Genomic DNA, 23695 nt, shown 5'->3' with positions numbered 1-23695 from the left:
AATGTGGTCCTGTCAGGTTCGGGTCAGGTTTTTTTCCCCTGACCTGAGCAGGCCTTAGCCCAAAGCTCTGCAAGCGTGACATGAAGGCCCTAAATGCTGACTATCTCACTTGGGAGTCACTAACTGGTGAAAGAGTGAAATGGCAACACATCCCGTGGACTGGTGTGCACTACCACCATGACCAGTTGCAACAGCAACTTGACAACAGGCTACAACATCAAAAACAACAACTCACAGCATCACTTGGCAGCTTCACATGCAGCACTTGTGGCAGAAACTGCATCTCAAGGATTGGCCTTCACAACCATCAACAAAGGTGCATCAAGTGTTGACACCCCACTTAAATGGATTGTTTGCTGCATGTCCATCATCTTTCATAGATGGAAGGATGCCAATCATTAGCTGTCTTGTTTCTTTTAGTATATGTGGATGCAATCCATTCAAGCAAGCGTTTTATCCTCTCGAAGTTTGACCAATTTGTCATTTTATGGCCTCTCTCTGTGGCGTAAACTTTCTTTGATTTTATGACACCAAACAGGCAATCAGCATAGATGTCAATGTGCCCAGTAGGACCCCTATTTCCTGGTTATTAATGAGGCAGCTCCCTGAAGCTGGCATCACATCGAGCCAACTTAGCCAGTCACCTGGAAGGACGATGTGAGTGCCAGTAAGGCAGCAGGAAGTCAGTCGGAAACACTATCTGTGGCTGCAGGGTCATCTTAGAACTGAGCACAATGGTGCATCCATCACGTGAATCCCAATTAACAGCAGCAACCTGTTACCACACTTATTCATAACACCTAGGCTGTACTTCAAAAGACCAACAGAATGATTTCACAAAGGTCCACCCCACTGACTGTCACCAAGGAGAAGTATCATAGTGCAAAACATTGATGTCACATACTCATAGAATCATAGAAATTTACAGCACAGAGGAGACCATTTGGCCGATGTGTCCTCACCAGCTGGCAAGTAGCCATCCACCCTAATTCCACTTCCCAGCTCTTGTAGGCTAATTGCATATCCAATTACTTTTTAAATGCTATTAGGGTTTCTGCCTCTAACCACCCTTTCAGGCAGTGAGGTCCAGATCCCCACCACCTTCTTGATGAAAACATTTCCCCTCAAATCCCCTCGAAACCACCATCCTCTTAACTTAAATCGATGCACCGTGGTTATGGACTCCTTAACCAAGGGAAATTGAGCCTTCCTATCCACTCTCTCCAGACCCCTCATAGTTTTACACACTTCAATTAGGTCTCCCCTCAGCCTCCTCTGTTCCAAAGAAAACAGCCCCCTCCCATCCAATCTTTCCTCATTGCTAAAATTCTCCAGTCCAGGCAGCATCCTCATAAATCTCCTCTCTACCCTCTCCAGTGCAATCACATCTTCCCAGTGCGGTGACCAGAACTGCACACAGTACTTCAGCTGTGGCCTAACCAGTGTTTTATACAGTTCCAGCATAATCTCTCTGCTCTTATATCCTATGCCTCGGATAATAAAGGCAAGTATCCCATTTACCTTCTTGATGACTTTATTGAACTGTCCAGCCACCTTCAGGGATCTGTGGGCACACTCTCCAAGGTCCCTCTATTCCTCTACACTTCTTAGTGTATCAACAACAACAACGTATATTTATACCTCTTAGCATCCTACCATTTATTGTGCATTTCCTTACCTTATTAGCCTCCCAAAAATGCATTACCTCACACTTCTCCTGATTGAACTCCATTCACAACTGGTCCACCCAACTGACTAGTCCATTGATACGTTCCTGCACTCTACAGCTTTATTCTTCATTATCAATCACACAGCCAATTCTTGTATCATCTGCAAACTTCTTCATCATACCCCTAATTCAAGTCCAAATCATTGATATACGCCACAAAAAGCATACGATCTGCTGTTGAGCCTTGCGGAAATCCACAGGAAATAGCTTCCAGTCACATAAATGTCCATCAATCATTATCATTTGCTTCCTGCCTCTGGGACAATCTTGGATCCAACTTGCCACTTTCCCTTGGATCCCATGGCTTTTACTTTCATGAACAGTCTGCCATGTGGGACCTTATCAAAAGCCTTGCTAACATCCATATAGACTACATCAAATGCACTAGCCTCATCGACCATCCTTGTTACCTCTTCGAAAAATACAATCATGTTAGTCAGACATGACTTTCCTTTAACAAATCTCTGTTGATTATCTTTGATTAATCTTTGTTTTTCTAAGTAAGGATTTATCCTGTCCCTCAGAATTTTTCCCAATAATTTTCCCGCCATTGAGGTTAGGCTGACTGGCCTGTAATTACTTGGTCTATCCCTTTCTCCATTTTTAAGCAATGGTACAACGTTAGCTCTCCTCCAGTCCTCAATGTACTGGTACAGAAATTAAATGGTAAAAATTTCTTCAAGTCTCAGCTCAACTGTTCCTTTGGCGAGGCACATTAGTATAGTAATCAACAGGTGCATGGTGATGTATTATAGTCAAGGTGCAGCAGATGGTAATGGATGGCCCATGTTGATCATGATATGATTGTAAATAATAAAACAGGACTGTTGGTGGAGAGCTCAGAATTCTCACTTAAGTAAATGTTTTGTCACTTAGCGACTGCTAGGCAACCCTTCTGTGATGTAATCCATCTTCACCCATGTTTCCTTCCTCTTTCTCATCCAGATTTAGGAATTCCATTGGAATCCCCAAAGGAATTTTTGACACAAGGAAAGCATTTGTATAATAATGAATCTTCTATTGAAACTGCTTTCCATAACAATCAGGGACAGTAAGGAGCCTCTGATTTAATTTTCAATGCTTCCTGTAATATGCATACATGAGATGATGTGAGAAAACATGTGCTTGTGCAAACAGCATGAGATTATCAGGTAGAAATCCACTCGAGAAGGTGGTAGCTGGATAATGACCAGTTCAACTGGCAACGCAAGGTTAGGGGAAGAGTAAGGCGACGAACTGCCAGATTCCTGTCCAGAGAGAACACAAAAGGAACAAGCATCCAGTCTTACAGGTCTCTTGGAAAAAAATCTGCCAAAGGAAGCTGTAAGGGCCTCCGTCTATCAACATAAAGAAGGGCGACAACTAAGTTCGGAGAATACTTTGGTCTGACCAGAGAGTTACAGAGATAGTTCTTCAGGAGAAGGAGAAAATGATATGAGTTAAAGTAAGATTAAATGTATTGAATATAAAACAAAGCAGCTTAATAATTCTTTTATCTGGCTTCATCTCACTAAAGTGGTAACCCATTTCCCTTTTGGAAGAAAAGAGCAGCACAGGAACTCTCATGTACAAGGATCATTTGTTAAATTCATATGAACCAGAGGATTTTACTGTTACACATCCCATGTTACATATCTAGATCTTGGATAGCAAAAGTTAATTCCTGATTCCAAGGGTCATACGTCTGCTTATGAGAGGCATTGATGATGCTAATCGAAGAGAATATCTAAAGCAGTTCCAAAATCTGTAATAGATACATCTGGAACCTTCACAGGAACAGATTAAGCCTCATGTATCAGTTTATGTTAAACACACTTCTTCAGCTTCAGTGTTATCAGGAGTTAATGAAGAGTTTATTGTTTTCATGCTGTTTTTCTGCCGATTTGACTTTCTGCGCCTCTGATCTTTTACTTGTAGTGTATTTGATTAATGGCCTTGTAAGACATTCAGAGCCAGCCTAACCAAAATGGTTGTGGTAATTAGAGTTTAATTAGAACAGGACAAAGCAGTTAAGAAGTCAGATTGTGAACAGTTTTACCGTATAAGGCAATAGATACAATAATATGAGTTCCTCTCATATTGTTTTACAAAAGTGAAAGAGCCACAGTGATACAATTATTAATATTCTGTTTATTGTCTGATTTCACATTGACATCTGGTATGGAATATATCACATGATTTAGTTAATTGGCATATTTCTGAGTAGTAATGATATCAAGAACACCAGTGTAATAAACTATATTCTAACATACTAACAATTAAACTGTAACCTACTTCTAACTAAGTGTGAAACATAATGTTTTAAAATTAAACTCTTTAAGCCATCTGGAATTTTCTCCCTGTTTTTCACGTTTGCTTGTTATCTCCATCCACTCTTCAGTTTTCTTAAACTCTGTAATTAAATCAGCAAAATTAATTCATTGAGAATCTGCAGTAGTTTTATCTGAATACTAGATAACCATGGCCATGTGAGCCGCATGGAAGATGGCAGGATCCCCAAAGACACATTGTACAGTGAGCTCGCCACTGGTATCAGACCCACCGGCCGTCCATGTCTCCGCTTCAAAGACGTCTGCAAACGCGATATGAAGTCCTGTGACATTGATCACAAGTCGTAGGAGTCAGTTGCCAGCATTCGCCAGCGCTGGCGGGCAGCCATAAAGGCGGGGCTAAAGTGTGGCGAGTCGAAGAGACTTAGCAGTTGGCAGGAAAAAAGGCAGAAGCGCAAGGGGAGAGCCAACTGTGTAACAGCCCCGACAAACAAATTTTTTTGCAGCACCTGTGGAATAGCCTGTCACTCTACAATTGGCCTTTATAGCCACTCCAGGCACTGCTCCACACACCACTGACCACCTCCAGGCGCTTACCCATTGTCTCTCGAGCGAAGGAGGCCAAAGAAAATTTCTAAGAAGTTTTTGGTGATCAATATTCAGTTAGTGAGTGAGCTGAAAAATCTCTTCTCGGTAAAATCAAAGTGTCTTTGTCTTGCATACATGTGTAGAAAGTGGCTGTTGTTGGAAAAGATGTGTACTTACCTTGGGGTATTTATGGTGACACCATTGAGTTAATTGTTTAATTCTGGAAGTGTCTGTCATGATGATAACTCAGTGTTATGTCGACTTGAATATTAGATACTGTGCAGTGCTTTCTGTACTAGTTAGGAGGTCATCAGGCCCAGATGTTAAAGGTCAGATAGCACATGTTAAAGGACAGTATCTGGAGAGCAAAGATCGCTGAATAATGTCTGTGAATCAAGTTACGCCTCAGTTTTATAAAGTATCATTATTGGAGGATCCAACAATGGCAACGCGGACTAAAATATTGAATTAGGTTGCAGTTAGGTATGGCTTTTGGTGGACTAGAATCTGCTGGGAATAGAGGTGTAAATCAGTTTGATCCCAATGGTGATGCCAGTGTAGTAAGTGTGCGATGGGGCACATGGATGGAGGAGTTTGACGATTATGCGGACAACAGGGGCCTGTTTCACGATGGGGCGAGGTTGGCGCAGAGAGCACAACAGAAAGCTTTGTTGCTCTACAATGCTCGGGCATCAGTGAGGGAGACATTTAAAACACTTAATGACACAGGAGAATGGGATGATTATGACAAGGCCATGGATGCATTAAACAATTGTGTGGTGAAGATGAATGCAACATTTCAGTGGCATGTTTTCCAACAAATGAAGCAGACAGATGGGGAAACTTGCACAATTTGTCACCAGATTGCACCGAGCATCTAAAGGATGTTTGTTTTTTTGGGGTTTTTTTTGTTTTCCTCCCACCATTTCTATCTTAATCCCTTTACTTTGCATTTGGCAGTTGTTGTCCTGTCATTTGCACTTCACCCAGACACATCTTTTGTTTCTTTACTTGGTTTTGTGCCATCGAGAGAATCTAAACATTTCCACTTGATATTCAACAATATTACCATGGCAGAATTCCCCACCACCTCCAACCTATGGGTCACCATTGACCGCAAACTTAACTGGACCAGCACATAAATACTGTGGTTACAAGAGCAGATTTGAGGCTGGGAATTATGCAGCCAGTAACCCAGTTCCTGACTCCCCAAAGCCTTTCCACCACTTTCAAGGTATAAGTCAGGAGTGTGAAGGAATACTCTCTACTTGCCTGGATGAATGCAGCTCCAACAATACTGAAGAAGCGCTACACCAGTCAGGTCAAAGCAGCCCACTTGATTGTCACCCCATCCACCACATTAAACATTCATGTTCTCCGCCATCAGCACACAGTGGCAGCAGTGTGTACCATCTACAAGATGCACTGCAGCAACTCACCGAGCCTCCTTCTACAGCATCTTCCAAACACATGACCTTAAAGACCTGGACAAATAAGGGCAGTTGGTCTGTGGGAACACCACCACCTGCAAGTTGCCTCCGAGTTAGAGACCATACTGACATGGATATATATCACCATTCCTTCACTGTGACTGAGTCAATATCTAGAACTCCCTCCCTAACAGCACTGTGCATGTACCTACACCACGTGGACTCCAGCGGTTCAAGAAGGTGACATACCACTAACTTCACAAGCGGAATTAGGGATGGGCAATAACTGCTCGCCTTGCCAGTGCTGCCCACATCCCATGAACGAATGAAAAAAACAGGTAGACGAATTCATGCTTATTGTGCTCTCGATAGACCACACTTTGAGTACTGTGACCATTTCTGGTGAGAGGCAAAAGAGAAACATTAAAATCCTGGAGGCAGTTCAGAAAGTGAGTCTGATCTGTGGTGTCAGAGAACTGAGTTATAAAGAAAGACTTTGTGTTTTTCAGCTTTGAAAGGCAGCATATGAGAGGTGACCGTAGAGAGATATACAAGATCAAAATAATAGAAAAACCAAACCCAAAATGTTACTGCCAACAAAACCACACAATAGACCATGTCAAAGCTTAAAGATAAGTTAGTAGGTTAAATAGGAGGTTGAATGAAAGGGGGATAAAGGGATATGGGAACTGGGCAAGCACCTGGGATTGGGATATTGCTCGTGTGGGGATAAATATCATTGCAGACCAGTTTTAATGTTATGTATACAGTGACCACAGAAATGAGACAAAAATAAAATGTGACAAATAATCTCTGGTGGTATTTACTAAATCTGTATTTTACTCTCTCCAGTTCCTTCTGATAAGCAAGGGGGTGAAAGGTTATCGGGGGCAGGTGGAAATGTGGAGTAATCAGTTTAGCCCTGAACTAATTGAATGGCAGAGCAGGCTCGAAGGGCCGAGTGGCCTACTCCTGCTCCTAACTCGCATGTATGTTCTGTCTTGGTGATTTGTAAGTGTAGATCCCCCTCCAGAACGAAAGCCATATATTCCTCTCTTGTACATGTTGTACCTGTTGTAATTCCATCGTCGTCTGTTGTTCCATCTTCGGCCCCAACGACGCCCCCACCATCTTCCTCCTCTTCTTGAACCATGCTTCTTCCTGCAATGCCTATACCATCCCCTTCTGCCGTATCTCTAAATTAAAATGTATCATTTATATCTTCAGTCCAGAGAAAACAAGGTTTTTTATACAGAGATTTCTAGAACAGAATATCTGAAGAACCCGCCTCTACTAACCAATCAGGTCTAACTTGCAGTCAAACTTGCAATTGTCCAGTTTTAGGCTTCAGTGACATATCTTCCAAAGACAGGTTTAAATCTGCCTCAGGTGTTAGTGTGCCAGCTCAGCTCAGTAATACAGCACCTTCCTTGGAGACAAATGATCATGGGATCAATCTCCACTGCAGGATTGGAGTACATAATCTAGTTTCAGGGCAGCACTGGGGGATTGCTGTATGGTCAGTGGTGCAAATCTTTAGATGAGATGTCAAACAGAGACCATCTGCTCATGTAGGTGAACATACAAGATCCCACAATGTTACCCAAAGAAGAGTAGGGAGCTCTCCTGGCTAACACCTGCTCCCTCAACCAGCACCACCAAAGACAGATTAATTGCTCACTGATATCACATGCTATTTATGAGACCTCACTATGAGCAAGATGCTTGCTGTATTTGCTGAAAGAAATAGTGTGCATTGTGGGTTTAAGCAGTCACAGTCACTGGGTTTGAAAAGATACCAAGTGCTGTCATCAGTGATCTGATTATGGAGTCACTGTGCCAGCTTTATATAAGAATCCACCCTTTTTCTCTCTGAGAAAAGGGGCTGAGGTTTCCAAACCCTCTCGACGCTGCCAGGTCCTCATATGCAGTGAGCAGCTAATTGCAAAATTATGGGTGCACTGCCTATCCGTTGGCATTAACACAGGAATTTTGCAGGCGTCTCACCAATAATTTTCTGGCAAGCCACTTATGGCATGTTCTGCCCTACCAGTGATCAGTGGACTCAAATAGCTCCACCCTCTGTTTCCTGCTTTCCAAAGGACTTGTTTAGGAATTTCTGAAATGGAATAACCAACAAGTTAAGCTGAAATTTATGCAGAACTTCCTGTTGACGATTTAAGTTTGGATTCTCTGAGATTATTATGAGCAATCGCCAGAATGTAAAATAAGCGTGAAATAAGTGGATTATCAAAGTAAACAATTGGAGCACCAGGCAAGTGCTAAACTCATGCCAAAGTCCTTCTTTAACAATGAAAATTAAAGTTTGAAGCTCCCAAACAACCTTTTATGCACATTTGGCATAACATGTTTCAGAAAATGTACTCATGAAGTGTTTTAATGATTCATGGAATTCTTAATGCAAATCATTCGAGTACAATGAAGATGCATTTATGGAGACAGAAAATGCATTGTAGATATCAATGGGCAAAAAATTAAAATAAATTTAAGAAAGACATCATGAAAAAAACTAAATATAAGTTTGGATCCTGGTATGCTTCAATGTTAGGCTTAAATGTATAGCCCATTCAGAACAGGTGCGAATTCAAGAAATTTGTATGAGCTTCAGTTTTCTCTGGCGGCAGAACTATATTGTAGGAAGTGTGAAATTATCCATTATGGTCGGAAGAATGGAAAAGCAGGATATTTTTTGAAAGGGAAGAGACTAGTAAATGTTGGGATTCAGAGGATTCAGGGCATCATTGTACATGAATCACAGAGAGTTAACATGCAGGTTCAGCAAGCAATTAGGAAGGCAATTAGGTAGGTTGCCTTCATTGCAGGAGGGTTGGTGTATAAGAGTAAGGAAGTCTTAGGGCAATTGTGCAGGGCATTGGTGAGACCACACCTGGAGTACTGTGTACAGTTTTGGTCTCCTTACCAAGGAAAGGATATACTTGCCTTTAGAGTGTGTAATGAAGGTTCACTCGATGAAAGAGCTGTCTTCTAAAGAGAGTTTCAGTGGAGTAGACCTACTATACTCTGGAGTTTAGAAGAATGAGATGTGATGTCAGCAAGACATATACAATTCTTCGAGGGCTTAACAGGGTATCTCCCCTGGCTGGAGATTCAAGAACCAGGGGTCATAGTTTCAGGATAAGGGATAATTAGGACTGGGAAGAGGAGAATTTTCTTCACTCAGAGAGTTGAGAATTCTCTACCCTAGACAGCTGTGGATGCTCAATTGATGAGTATATTCAAGGCTGAGTTTGATGGATTTTTGAGTATTAAGGAAATCAAGGGTTGTGAAGATTGGGTGCGAAAGTGAAATTGAGTAGAAGATCAGCCATGATCTTACTGAATGGCAGAGTAGGAGCGAGGGGTATTATGCCTTATTTCCTGCTTGTATTCTTTATGTTCTTATGTTAGTGAGTGGCAGACAGTTTCAGCAGAGGTTGGACAGAATCAGTGCAATTTAGAGGCAGCATAAAATAAGACATAGCAATTTCCACGATTTTTTGCACTGAAAATCAGCCGTACTTAAACTGTTAAAACTAAAACGGGTTTTCAGAACTTTGAAGGTCATAACTTCATTTAGCTATAATTTTTTTTAAAATCTATGATTTACCTTCCAACTGCATCGTCCTGATGATTCGTTGCTTTCTGATGATGATTCACTGCTTTCTGATGACGATGACAACGGTGGTAATTTCTTTTTTGTTGTTCTTGTTGTTGGTGTTGGTGTTGACATTTGTGTTGATGTTGGTGTTGCAGTTGATGTTGGTGTTGGTGTTGATGTTTGTGTTGATGTTGGTGTTGCAGTTGATGTTGGTGTTGCAGTTGATGTTGGTGTTGGTGTTGGTGTTGATGTTTGTGTTGATGTTGGTGTTGGTGTTGGTGTTGATGTTTGTGTTGATGTTGGTGTTGCAGTTGATGTTGGTGTTGGTGTTGATGTTTGTGTTGATGTTGGTGTTGGTGTTGATGTTTGTGTTGATGTTGGTGTTGCAGTTGATGTTGGTGTTGGTGTTGATGTTTGTGTTGATGTTGGTGTTGCAGTTGATGTTTGTGTTGGTGTTGGTGTTGATGTTTGTGTTGATGTTGGTGTTGGTGTTGATGTTTGTGTTTGTGTTGATGTTGGTGTTGCAGTTGTTGATAATGTTAGTGTTGGAGTTATCGATGATGTCGGTGCTGGAGTCGACGATGCTGATGTTGATGTTGGAGTCGATGATCTTTGTGTTGGAGTTATCGATGATGTTAGAGTCGATGATGTCAGTGCTGGAGTCGATGATGTTGGTGCTGGAGTCGATGATGTTGGTGCTGGAGTCGATGATGTTGGTGCCGGGGTCGATGATGTTGGTGCCGGGGTCGATGATGTTGGTGCGGGGGTCGATGATGTTGGTGCTGGAGTCGATGATGTTGGTGCTGGAGTCGATGATGTTGGTGCCGGGGTCGATGATGTTGGTGCGGGGGTCAATGATGTTGGTGCTGGAGTCGATGATGTTGGTGCTGGAGTCGATGATGTTGGTGCCGGGGTCGATGATGTTGGTGCGGGGGTCGATGATGTTGGTGCTGGAGTCGATGATGTTGGTGCTGGAGTCGATGATGTTGGTGCCGGGGTCGATGATGTTGGTGCGGGGGTCAATGATGTTGGTGCTGGAGTCGATGATGTTGGTGCTGTCGTTCCCAAGGTTATGTTCCTGCATTCTATTTCAACACTCGTGACCATGTCCCCGTCAAGCATGACCCAACTCATGCAAGTAGCAATTTCCTACAGATATAGAGGGTGGTATTGTAATTCAGTAACTGCTCCAAAATAGAACGGATTTTATAATAGTGAATCACCATCAAAAGTGGAATATTGAACTAACGGTCACTTGCATGAGTGCCAGGACACTGTAAACATCAAGGGGGTTTATTAACACAGGATATTGTTTTATCATCAGGTAACTGTTACATTGCATATCAATGGAAGGGACAGCTGGACTGCCCAAAGACAAATTGTAGATGAGAGTCGGGACTTTATCTCATGCCATATTTCCCAACATTAACATTTTAACAGCACTGGGCGTCAGGAATGCTGTTGCCTTCTGATATCCAGCATTACTAAATCAGTGGAAGGGGAAGCATCAAAAATGAAAGAGCTGGCTTCCTCAATGGAACTGATCACTGAACCGATCTGACTGGATCAGAAAAGTGAGGCCACTGAGAGAGCAGGTTTGGGAATGCAAATCAGAAAATCCTGAAGCTCTGTCGCAAAAGAAGAGTTTTAACATTTTCTGAAAAGTGCCTTTGCAGCATCATAGCCCCTGTTTCTCACACCAAAGAGATTGAACCCTTTACCCTTACTGCCAAACCATAGACAGTGAGCCCACTTCTCTTACTATCATAGCATGGACTATGTACTCCTCCCCTTACTGTCTCACCATAGACTGTATACCTCTTTATTGAAAGGGGGTTGGAGTACACGAATAAAGATGTCTTGCTACAATTGTACAGTGTTTTGATGAGATGATGAGAGGCTGAGTTAATTAGGCCTAAATTCGCTGGAGTTTAGAAGAATAACAGGTGATCTCATTGAAATTTACAAGATTCTAAAGGCACTGAACAGGAGAGACACTAAGATTTGTTTCCACCAGCTAGGAAATCTAAAATATGGGGGCACAGTCACAGGATAAGGGGGGAATCATTTCGGACTGAGATGAGGAGAAATTTCTTCACTCAAAGGGATGTGAATCTTTGGAATTCTCTGCTTGAGAGGGTAGCGGATGTAACATCGTTGAATATATTTAAGGCTGGGATAGGGATATGGGGAGTGGACGCGAATGTGCAGTTGAAGCCAAAGATCAGCTATGATCATATTAAATGGCAGAGCAGGCTCAATGGGCCGTATGGCCTACTTCTGCTCCTATTTCTTATGATCTTAGGTTCTGATGATGTGTACCCTTCCCCTTGCTGTCACACCATAGACTTTGTACCCCTCCCCTTACTGTCACACCATAAACTGTGTACCTCTCCCCTTACTCTCACACCATACAGCCATAGAGTCATATGGTCATAGATTTATACAGCTCAGAAACAGGCCCTTCGGCCCATCGTGTCTGTACCAACCATCAAAAACCTAACTATTCTAATCCCATTTTCCAGAACTTGGCCAGTAGCCTTGTATGCTACGGCATTTCAAGTGCTCATCTAAATACTTCTTAATGTTGTGAGGGTTCCTGCCTCTACCTCAGACAGTGCATTCCACTTGCAACCACCCTCTGAGTGAAAAAGTTTTTCCTCAAAACCCCTCTAAACCTCCTGCCCCTTACCTTAAATCTATGCCCCCAGGTTTCCCTGCTAAGGGAAGAAGTTTCTTCAAATCTAACTGATCAATGCCCCTCATAATTTTGTATACCTCAATCAGGTTTCCCCTCAGCCTTCTCTGCTCCAAGGAAAACAACCCTAGCCATATCGGTCTCTCTTCATAGCTGAAATGCTCTAGCCCTGGCAACATCCTGGTGAATCTCCTCTGCATCCTCTCCAGGACAATCACATCCTTCCTATAGTGTGGTGCTCAGAACTGTACACAGTACTCCAGCTGTAGCCTAACTAGCGTTTTCTACAGCTCCATCATAAACTCCCTGTTTTTATATTCTATGCCTTGGCTAATAAAGACAAGCATCCCATATGCCTTCCTAACCATTTTATCTACCTGTGCTGCTGCCTTCAGTGATCCATGGACAAGTACACCAAGGTCCCTCTGACCCTCTGTACTAGCTAGTGTTCTACCATCCATTGTATATTCCCTTACCTTGTTAGTCCTCCCAAAATGCATCACCTCACACTGCTCAGGATTAAATTCCATTTACCACTGCTCCGCCCATCTTACCAGCCCATCTATATCGTCCTGTAATCTAAGGCTTTCCTACTTACTATTTACAGCACCACCAATTTTCGTGTCATCTGCAAACTTACTAATCATACCTCCTATATTCAGGTTCAAATCATTAATATACACTACAAACAGCAAGGGTCCCAGTACCGATCCCTGTGGTACACCACTGGTCACAGGCTTCCACTTGCAAAAACAACCCTCGACCATTACCTTCTGCCTCCTGCCACTAAGCCAATTTTGGATCCAATTTGCCAAATTGCCCTTGATCCCATGGGCTCTTACCTTCTTAACCAATCTCCCGCGTGGGGCTTATCAAAAACCTTACTGACGTTCATGCAGACTACATCAACTGCTTGACCCTTATCTACACACCTAGCCACCACCTCGAAAAATTCAGTCAAGTTACTTAGACACGATCTTCCCCTGACAAAGCCGTGCTGACTATCCCTGATTAATCCCTGCCTCTCCAAGTGGAGATTAATCCTGTCCCTCAGAATTCTTTCCAATAGTTTCCCTACCACTGATGTTAGACTCACTGGCCTGTAATTACATGGTTTATCCCTGCTACCATTCTTGAATAATGGTACCAGATTCACTGTCCTCCAATCCTCTGGTGCCTCTCCTGTGGCCAGAGAGGATTTGAAAATTTGTGCTAGAGCCCCTGCTATCTCCTCCCTTGCCTCACTTAACAGCCTTGGATACATCTCATCTGGGCCTGAGGATTTATCCACTTTTAAGCCCGCTAAAACAGCTCATACTTCCTCCCCTTCAATGCTAATATGTTCAAGTATATCAGAATCCCCGTCCCTGATCTCAACAACGACATCATCCTTCTCCATAGTGAAGACAGATGAAAGGTATTCATTTAAAACCTCACCTATGTCCTCCGGCTCCACATACAGATTGCCACTTTGGTACCTAATGGGCCCTACTCTTTCCCTGGTGATCCTCTTGCCCTTAATAAACTTATTAAATGCCTTGGGATTTTCCTTTATCTTCCCTGCCAGTGTTTTTTCATGTCCCCTCTTCGCTCTCCTAATTACTTTTTTTAGTACCCCCCCAACATTTTCTACACTCTTCTAGTTCCTCCACTGTTTTCAGTGCTCTGAATCTGCCATAAGCCTCCTTATTTTTCCTGGTCCAATCCTCAATATCTCTTGAGATCCAGGGTTCCCTGTTGGTCCTACCCTTCACTGTAAAGGGTACATGTTGGCTCTGAACCCTCACTATTTCCTCTTTGAATGACTCCCACTGATCTGATGTCGACTTTCCTACAAGTAGCTGCTCCCCGTCCACTTTGGCCAGATCCTGTTTTATCATATTGAAATCATCCTTCCCCCAATTCAGTACCTTTATTTCTGGTCCATCTTTTTCCTTAACTGCCTTAAATCTTACAGAGTTATGGTCACTATCCCCGAAATGCTCACCCACTGACACTTCTATCACTTGTCCGGCTTCATTCCCTAGGATTAGGTCCAGTACCGCCCCTTCTCTAGTAAGGCTTTCTACGTACTGGCTCAAAAAGCTCTCCTGTATGCATTTTAAGAATTCTGCCCCCATTTAAGCCTTTTGCACTAAGACTATCCCAGTTGATATTAGGGAAGTTGAAATTGCCTACTATTATTACCCTATTATTTTTACACCTCTCTGAGATTTGCCTACATATCTGCTCCTCTATCTCTCCCAGACTGTTTGGAGGCCTGTAGTAGGTTCCCAACCAAGTGATTGCCCCCTTTTTGTTTTTAAGTTCTTCCCAAAAGGCCTCATTTGAGGAACCTTCTAAGATAATCAGTCACTCAGAATCACAGAATTGTTTCAGCACAGAAGGAGGCCAATTGGCTCATCGTGTCTACACCCGCTCTCCAAATGAGCAATTCACTTAGTCCTATTTCCCTGCCTTCTTCCCGTAACCCTGCGCTCAAAAGCACTTAATATTCAGTGAGCAGAAATGAACACCTCACTGTTGAGGCTTCTCTGTGGGATATTACATCAGTATTTTATGTTTTATAATCACTGCACGATAACAGGGAACATATTTCAAATGAATCATTCATTGATAGGGTGCAGGAAGTTTTAATGAGGAAAGCACACTCTGCCCATGTTGCGCTGTTTTATGCAAGTTCAAAGGTAAAATTGCAGCATTCTTTTACAAAGTAAAATCGTTCTCAGTTTGATGGGTTCAGCCCACTTGTAATGGTTTACTTTCTGGTGAATAATTTCCTAAATCAAATGAAACAAGATGTAGCCCCCTTTCTGGACTACTGCCCCTGAACCTCTTGTCAAGCATTTGGGGCTTCTATATGTTGGATAATGTTGAAAGTCTTGAGGATAACAGCCAACCTGTTTGTGTTTACCCCAAACTGTGCTCCTTAAATCCCTTTCTTTACCTCTTGCTCAGGCAGATTCTTACAGTTAGAGTTACAATGTTCTGTTTCACTCTGAGCTGAACTTCAAACTCCGGGATCATTAGCCATTGAGGACTTCATACATCTCCAGTGTTAAAATACAGCTCTGCCTGATGGTCAAATTAGATGATCTAAGGTGGGTCAGGCGATCGAAACCTGCGCAAACAGGGATACTGTTTATGTAGCATCCCTGTAATTGGGTATTAGATTTTGGGTGTAAGTTAGTGATTGGTTTAGTAAGGCCCAATATTTTTTGAATTATTGTAAGGATATAAAAAGGGGAGCGTGTGTGTCTGTGCATTTGTGTGTGTATGTGTGTGAGTTTGCATCTCTGTGTGTGCAAGCTACAATTGCTTAGCATTTGGGTATGCCTATGCACGCTATGTAAGACTGTGTACTCTGATGAACAATAAACGCTTGAAAATGATGACTTTTCATGGCCTTTTTAAACACAGGGCAAAGTCGAATTAAGAACTAGGTCATCTGCAAATTTTGAAATTGTTCCCTGTAGCCCCAAAGACCAAGTCATTAATGTATATCAAAACAGCAGTGATCCAAGTACTGAGCCCTAGGGAACACCTCTGTATACCTCCCTCCGGTCTGAAAAAAATGACCATTCACCACAACTCTGTTGTTGTTTGGCGCACTGACCTCTACTCGAAACCTCCTCCTATCTCCCCCGGACCATGACTTCACCACTGAACATTGAGCTATGATTTTCAAGTCTGTCACTGACCTCATCTCCTCTGAAGATCTCCTTTCCAGGGCCCCATAGTCCTCAAAACATGCACAGTCTGCATCTACCTAATTTCCAATTGGATTGCCATGGTAGATTCATCATTTCAGCCTGTTCCTGCCCCACTAAACTGATTTTTTCCTACCGACTGTATTTTTTCTCCTCTTGTCCAGTCTCTTCCCAGCTACATCCTTGATTCTTCCAATGCCCTCTGCCACTTTAACAGTTTCCAGTTTCCTCGCCCTAACTATCTCCTTTCCATCATGGACATCAAAACACTTTAGTCTCCATAACCCACGAAGACAGTCTACAGGCTCTCTATTTCTTCCTTGAATAGAGGGCCATCCACCACCACCCTCCACTGCCTGGCTGAACTTATTCTCACATTGAACAATTTTCCCTTCAACTCCACTCACTTCCTCCAAATAAAATATGTAGCTATGGGAACCCACTTGGGTCCCAGCTATGCCTGCCTTTTTGTGGGATATTTTCCAGTCTTACTGAGGCCTCCTCCCTCACTTCTTTTCCAGTACATTGATGACTATATCGGTGCCTCTTCCTGCTCTCGCCCAGAACTGGATAATTTCATGGATTTTGTTTCCCATTGACTCTTCCCTTCCCTTCCTCAACTTCTCTGTCTCCATTTCTGGGGATAGACTATGAACCAATATTCACTATGAGGCAACAGACTCCCACAGCTACCTCAACTAGATTTCACTGCCTGTGACTAGACTCCACTTCCTGTGAGGATTCTACTCCATTCTCCTAGTTTCTCCATCTCCATTGTATCCGTTCTGATGATGCAACCTTCCATACCAGCGCTTCCAATATCTCTCCCTTTTTCCTCAACCAAGGATTCCCCTCCACTATGGTTGGCAGGGTTCTCGATTGTTTCTGTCCTTTTTTTCTCCCTTCTGCTCTCATCCCTTGCCCTCCCTCCCAGAACCATGATAGCATTCCCCTTGTCCTCACCTTCCACCCACCAACCTCCACATTCAGTAAATGCTCCTCTGACATTTGTGCCACCTCCAGCTTGATGCTGATAGCTATGAAGAAGGATGATATGGTCAAAGAATCATCAAATGAGCTCATATGGGTTGAACAAAAGAACAAACAAGGGATGATCACACTACTGGGAGTGTACTATAGACCCCCAAACAAGCAGAAGGAAATAAAAGAGCAAATATGTCGGCAAATCTCTGAGAAGTGCAAAAACAATAGGGCAGTAACAGTGGGGAATTTCAACTACCATAATATTAACTGCGATTAAATCAGTATGAAAGGCACAAAGGGACAGAATTCTTAAAATGCATTCAGGAGAACTTTTTCAGTCCAGCAAGCCCAACAAGAGAGAGGACGGTTCTGGACATAGTTCTAGGGAATGAAGCTGGAGAAGGTTATGGAGAAGGACCAAGATAAACCAGGAATAAAAGTCCTCAATTGGAGAAAAGCTAATTTTGCTATGTTGAGATACGATTTAGCTAAAGTGGACTGTAAACAGCGACATGAACGTAAATCAGTGCCAGATCAGTGGGAGGCATTCAAGGAAGAGACAGTGAGGGTTCAGAGCAAATATGTTCCCTTTAAGGAAAAGGGTTGGACTAACAAATCCAGAACCCACTGAATGTCAAGGGGCTTAAAGGACAGGATAGAGAAAAAAAGGGAAGCTTATGACAGATACCGAGAGCTCAATACTGCAGAAAACCTAGAGGAGTATAGAAAGTGCAGGGGTGAAATTAAAAAGACGATTAGGAAAGCAAAGAAATGGCATGACAAGATTTTGGCAAGGAATACCCAAAGATTTATAATAAACACATAAAGAGCAAGAGACTAACTAAAGAAAGAGTAGGGCCTATTAGGGGCCAAAAAGGTAGCCTGTGAGTGGAGGTAGAGGGCGATGGTATGGTTCACAAAAGAGAGGGATGATACAGACATTGCAATCAGGGAGGAGGAGTGTGAAATATTAGATGAAATTAACATAGTCTGAGAAGAAGTATTCAAGGGTTTAAATCTTTGAAAGTGGTTAAATCCACAGGCCCAGATAAAATGTATCCCAGGCTATTAAGGCGTGCAAAAAAAGAAATAGCAGAGGCTCTGACCATCATTTTCCAATCCTCTCTGGCTACAGGTGTGGTACCAGAGGACTGGAGGACAGCTAATGTTGTTCCACTGTTTAAAAAGGGAGAAAGGAATAGACCGAGTAATTACAAGCCAGTCAGCCTAACTTGGGTGGTGGGAAAATTATTGGAAAAAATTCTGAGGGACAGGATAAATCTTCGTTAAAAAAAAGATACGTATTAATCAAATAGAGTCATCATGGAATTGATAAGGGAACGTTAAGTCTGACGAAGATGATTGAACTTGTTGAGGAGGTAACAAGGATGGTCGATGAGGGTAATGCATTTGTTGTAGTCAATATGGATTGTAGCAAGACTTTGATAAGGTCCCACATGGCAGACTGGTCAAGAAAGTAAAGGCTTGTGGGATCCAAGGCAAAGTGGCAAGTTGAATCTAAAATTGGCTCAGAGGCAGGGAGTAAAGAGTAATGTTTGATGGGCATTTTTGTGACTGGAAGGCTGTTTCCAGTGGATTTCCACAGGGCTCAGGACTAGGCCCCTTGCTTTTTTTGGTACATATCAATAATTTGAATGTAGAGGGTATAATTAAGAAGTTTGCAGATGATACAAAAATTGACTGTGTGGTTGACAATGAAGAGGAAAGCTGTAGTCTGCAGGAAGATATCAATGGACGAGTCAGGTGGGTGGAACAGTGGCAAATGGAGTTCAATACGGAGAACTGTGAGGTAATGTATTTTGGAAAGGCTAACAAGGCAAAGGAATACACAATAAATGGTAGGCTACTGAGAAGTGTAGTGGAACAGAGGGACCTTGGTGTGCATATCCACAGATCCCTGAAGGTGGCTGGACAGGTAGGTAAGGTAGTCAAGAAGGCATATGGGATATTTGTCTTAATTAGATGAGGCATAGAATATAAGAGCTGGAAGGTTATACTGGAACTGCATAAAACATTGGTTAGGCCATAGCTGTAGCACTGCATACATTTCTGGTCACCACGCTATAGGAATAATGTGATTGCACTTGAGAGGGTACAGAGGAGATTTACGAGGAGGTTGCCTGGACAGGAGAATTTTAGTTATGAAGAAAGATTGAATTGGGTTGTTTTCTTTGGAACAGAGGAGGCTGAGGGAAGCCCTAATTAAAGTGCATAAAATTATGAGGGGTCTAGAGAGAGTGGATAGGAAGGGCCTATCTCCCTGGTTGAGGTGTCCATAACCTCGGGGCACAGATTTAGAGTAAGAAGTAGGAGGTTTAGAGGAGATTTGAGGGGCAATATTTTCACCCAGACGGTGGTGGGGATCTGGAACTCACTGCCTGAAAGGATGGTAGAGGCAGAAAACCTCATAATATTTCAAAAATACTTGTAAATGCATTTGAGGTGCTGTAACCTACAGGGCTATGGGAGAGCTGGAAAGTGGGATTAGGCTAATGGCTCCTTGTCATGATGACATGATGGGCCAAATGGCCTCCTTTCATGCTGTAAATTTCTATGATTCCACAAAACACATCTTCTCCTCCCCTCCCCTTTCAGCATTCCGAAGGGACCACTCCCTCCGCGACACGCTGGTCCACTCCTCAATCATCCCTATCCCCGTCCCCTTCTCATGGCACATTCACAAGCAACACCTATCTTTTTACCTCCTCCCTTCTCACCATCCAAGGTCTCAATCTCTCCTTCCATATGAAACAGCGATTCACTTGTACTTCTTTCAATTTAGTGTACTGTATTCACTGCTCACGATGTGGTCTCCTCTACACTGGGGAGACCAAACACATATTGGGTGATCACTTTGCTGAACACCTCCTCCCAGTCTGCAAACATGACCTCGAGCTTCCACTCGTCTGTCATTTTAATTCTACACTGCAGTCCCACTCTAACCTCTCTGTCCTCGGCCTCCTACACTGTTCCAATGAAGCTCAATGTAAGCTCGAGGAACAGAACCTCATCTTTTGATTAGGCACTTTACAGCTTTCCGGACTAAACACTGAGTTCAACAATTTCAAATCATAAACTCATTCATGCTCCCATTTTTTGGGCTGCAGCTGGTGGTGACGATTCTTCTTTAATCATTTACAGCTCCTCTAGACCTCTCTTCTGTTTCTTTACTTGTCTGATTCCCACATCCTTTTGCCATTCACCGTAATCCCTTTTGTCATTTAATTTCTCCCACCTTCTACCCTATTAGAAATGTTCCCTGTGGCTCTGGCCTCCCCCCACCCCACCCCACTTTTCCCTGTGTCTGTATTTTCTTAAAACGTTTTTTACTCATTCATGGGATGTGAGTGCCGCTGACAATGCTGGACACGAAGGGCCGAATGGCCTCTTTCTGTGCTGTAACCATTCTACGATTCTATGGCCGGGAATTTACTGGCCGCGGGGTTATGAGCTGGGAGGCAGCTAGGCTGGTAAAATTCCAGGGTGCGACATCGGGATAGCTCCCTGATGCAGTCATGCTGCTGGGAATGTTTTCCAGCGGCAGCTGCATGCCGGAACGGCTGCCCGCCCAATGGCGGCAGGCAGACTATTTGAATATTTAAAGGCTCAATTAAGTGCCTCCCCCCGGGCCACTGGTGGAGTGGCCATGCCGCCACGTGAGGAGGTCACCCGTTGCTTGGAGGCAGCCTTTCAGTGCCTTCTGATGAGCATTGGAGCCAGAGGCTCCATGTCCTGAAGAGAGGCAGCTGCCAGGGAAGACCGTCCTGGTGGACCCAAACATGTCCGTCCCAGTGGACCCTCTGATCAGTGGGTCCTACCACCCTTGGCCACCTAATATTTTTAATTTAAATTGCCTTCTCAAGGGTGCCTCCATGTTGAGGCCTTCCCATGTTCTCCGGTCTGCCTCAGCAGTGCCTAGCTCTACCATTGGCACCACTGAGACTCCAGAGCTGTCAGCCCTCTGATTGGACGAGCAGCATCATCATCCTACCCACCATCCTTAATGGGATAGCGGGTCCAGCAGCAGCCAATTAAGAGGTCACCTCCAGGAAAATTGCCAGTGTGGTCGGGCTGCCCGCCCATGCAATCATGGGACACACGTATGTTCCCGAAGTCGGAACATTACCCTTCCGATAACCTTCTACCAAATGGTTCTATGATTTATTGCCCATCCCTAATTGCCCTTGAGAAGGTGGCAGTGAGCCGCCTTCTTGAACTGCTGGTGTCCCTGTGGTACAGGTACAGCCACAGTGATGTTAGGGAGAGAGTTCCAGGATTTTTACCCAGCGACAGTGAAGGAGCGACTATATATTTCAAAGTCAGGATAGTGAATGATTTGAACGGGAACTTGCAGGTGGTGGTGTTCCCATGTGTCTGCTGTCCTTGTCCTTCTAGGTGGTAAAGGTCATGGGTTAATTTGCTGTTGCAGAAGCCTTGGCAAGTTGCAGCAGTGCATCTTGTAGAAGGTATAAACTGCAGTCACGGTGGAGAAAGTGAACATTTGAGGTGGTGGACAGGGTACCAATCAAGCGAGCTCCTTTATCTTGGATGGTGTCAAGCTTCTTGAGTTTTGTTGCAGCTGCACTCATCCAGGCAAGTGGAGAGTATTGCATCACACTTCTGATTTATGCCTAGTGGATGATGGAAAGGCTTTGGGAAATCAGGGGGTGAGTCACACGTTGCAGAGTTCCCAGCCTCTGACCTTCTCTTGTAGCCATAGTATTTATGCAGCTGTGCAGTTAAGTTTCTGGTCAATGGTAACCCCCGAGGATGTTGGTGACTTAGATGAAGAGACTGTGACTGTGACTTTGCTCACGATACAAAGCTAGTTGGGAATGTTCAATATTCAGTCCATTAACACCCTATTTGTACTAATGCTTTGTCTTTCAACACACCATTAACATATTGTTTGCCTTTGCTCCATGACCTCTTGGTCAGCTATGTGGCCTTGGCCAATCTACACGTTCTCCTTTGTTATCTCTTGTTCCACCCCCGGCTCACTTGCTTATAACCTTTGACATTTCTAATATTTGCTAGTTCCGAAGAAGGGTCACTGACCCGAAACGTTAACTCTGCTTCTCTTTCCACAGATGCTGCCAGACCTGCTGAGCGGTTCCAGCATTTCTTGTTTTTATTTCAGATTTCCAGCATCCGCAGTATTTTGCTTTTATTACAATGGAAGATAGTCACTGGCGAGGCCTACTGCATCAAAACCAGTGTTATAGTTTATTGTATAACTGCCCTGTCACTGATCCAAGCTTGTTCCATGCTGACAGTATAGCCATGCAAAACTATCCTTCTAATGCTGAGACATAGATGGGTGCTTTATTGATTTCTGCAGTATGGGAACCAGTGAGAAATATCAGCCGACAGAGGACTAAACTTCAAATGTTCCTTGGTAACTCATTGTGCCATTTTACTGTCACAATAAAGCTTTCAGTGGAAACATAGAAACAAAGAAAATAGGAGCAGGAGTAGGCCATTCAGCCCTTCGAGCTTGCACTGTCATTCAATACCATCATGGCTGATCATCCAAACTCTGTAACCTGTTCCCACTTTCTCCCCGTATCCCTTGATCCCATTAGCCCGAAGAACTATATCTAACTCTTTCTTGAATATATTCAATGATTTGGCCTCAACTGCTTTCTGTGGTAGAGAATTCCACAGGTTCACCACTCTCTGGGTGAAGAAATCTCTCCTCATCTCAGTCCTAATCGGCTTACCCCTTGTCCTTAGACTGTGACCCCTGGTTCTGGAATCCCCCGCCATCAGAAACACCCTTCCTGCATCTGGTCTGTCCAGTCCTGTTAGTATTTTGTAGGTTTCTATGAGATCCCCTCTCATTCTTCTAAACTCTAGCGAATACAAGCCTAATCGAACCCAATCTCTCTTCATACATCAGTCCCAGGAATCAGTCTGGTGAACCTTCACTGCTCTCCCTCCATGGCAAGAACATGCTTCCTCAGCTAAGGGGACCAAAACTGCACACAATATTCCAGATGTGGTCTCACCAAAGCCTTGTATAATTTCAGAAAGGATTCATTATAACAGAGAAGCAAACAGTAATCATTGTAATACTCACAGCATCTGGGCTAGTTAGCAGTGTACAATTTGCCGGATCGATTCCAGAATCTTTGCGACACATAGTTTCCTGGACATCAATAATTAAATTCACCCGGAACTGACGTTCTCCTAAATTAGTAACCTAACCAACGGAAAAATGAAGGGTGTTTGAGATAATACTTATAAATAATGATATAGTGCCAGACAGAAATCTTCTTAGTTTCCTGTACATTATTACACTCCTGTGAAACACTTTGGGAGATTTTACTTTGTTAAAGGTGCTATCCAAATTTAAATTGTTGTATTGTGATCAGTTAGTAGAAGTATGTACAAAGTTATTGTGGTGATTATTTGGTTTGTGTAAGTTCTACACTGAGCAGACTGATTCATTGGTGATTTATTAAGATATTCACATGAACAGTAACACGAGTTGATCTTTGCTGGTGCTGGACCTGAAGGAATGCAGTAATATAGTGGTCATGTTACTGGACTAGTAATCTAGGGGCCTGAACTAACAATCAAGTGATATGGGTACAAATTTCACCATAGAGTATGGGGAAATTAAGTTATTTAGTTAAATGAA

At 43.2% G+C, this 23695-nt stretch overlaps 1 protein-coding gene across 2 annotated transcripts; it reads right to left on the bottom strand.

Moving 5' to 3' along the window:
- Positions 1–3839: 3839 nt before the first annotated feature.
- LOC137371761 (mucin-2-like) lies at positions 3840–23217 on the bottom strand. 2 transcript variants are annotated; one of them, XM_068034611.1, is made up of 4 exons: positions 23132–23211; positions 9646–10785; positions 7089–7213; positions 3840–4121 (listed from the first exon to the last, which is right to left on the bottom strand). In XM_068034611.1, the coding sequence occupies exons 1-4, from the start codon at positions 23192–23194 to the stop codon at positions 4115–4117; spliced, it is 1335 nt and encodes a 444-aa protein (XP_067890712.1). In that variant the 5' UTR covers positions 23195–23211; the 3' UTR covers positions 3840–4114. The 2 variants fall into 2 exon arrangements, with proteins under 2 accessions (XP_067890712.1, XP_067890713.1); XM_068034612.1 differs by lacking the exon at positions 3840–4121 and having other exon boundaries at positions 7127–7213; positions 23132–23217.
- Positions 23218–23695: the final 478 nt, after the last annotated feature.

The sequence above is a fragment of the Heterodontus francisci genome, chromosome 7 (genome assembly GCF_036365525.1).
Source record: "Heterodontus francisci isolate sHetFra1 chromosome 7, sHetFra1.hap1, whole genome shotgun sequence".
In the NCBI taxonomy this organism is placed as follows: Eukaryota; Metazoa; Chordata; class Chondrichthyes; order Heterodontiformes; family Heterodontidae; genus Heterodontus; species Heterodontus francisci.
The sequence above is the reverse complement of the archived record's forward strand: the minus strand, read 5'-3'. Positions and strand labels throughout refer to the sequence as shown.

Excerpts from the sequence above, each read along its gene's own strand:
- LOC137371761 (XM_068034611.1), bottom strand. The coding sequence starts at position 23,194 with ATGTGTCGCAAAGATTCTGGAATCGATCCGGCAAATTGTACACTGCTA. Across the intron at positions 10,786-23,131 it reads TGCTAACTAGCCCAGATGCT|GAAATTGCTACTTGCATGAG; the intron begins GTGAGTATTACA and ends CTATATCTGTAG. Across the intron at positions 7,214-9,645 it reads CAGGACGATGCAGTTGGAAG|AGATACGGCAGAAGGGGATG; the intron begins GTAAATCATAGA and ends ATTTTAATTTAG.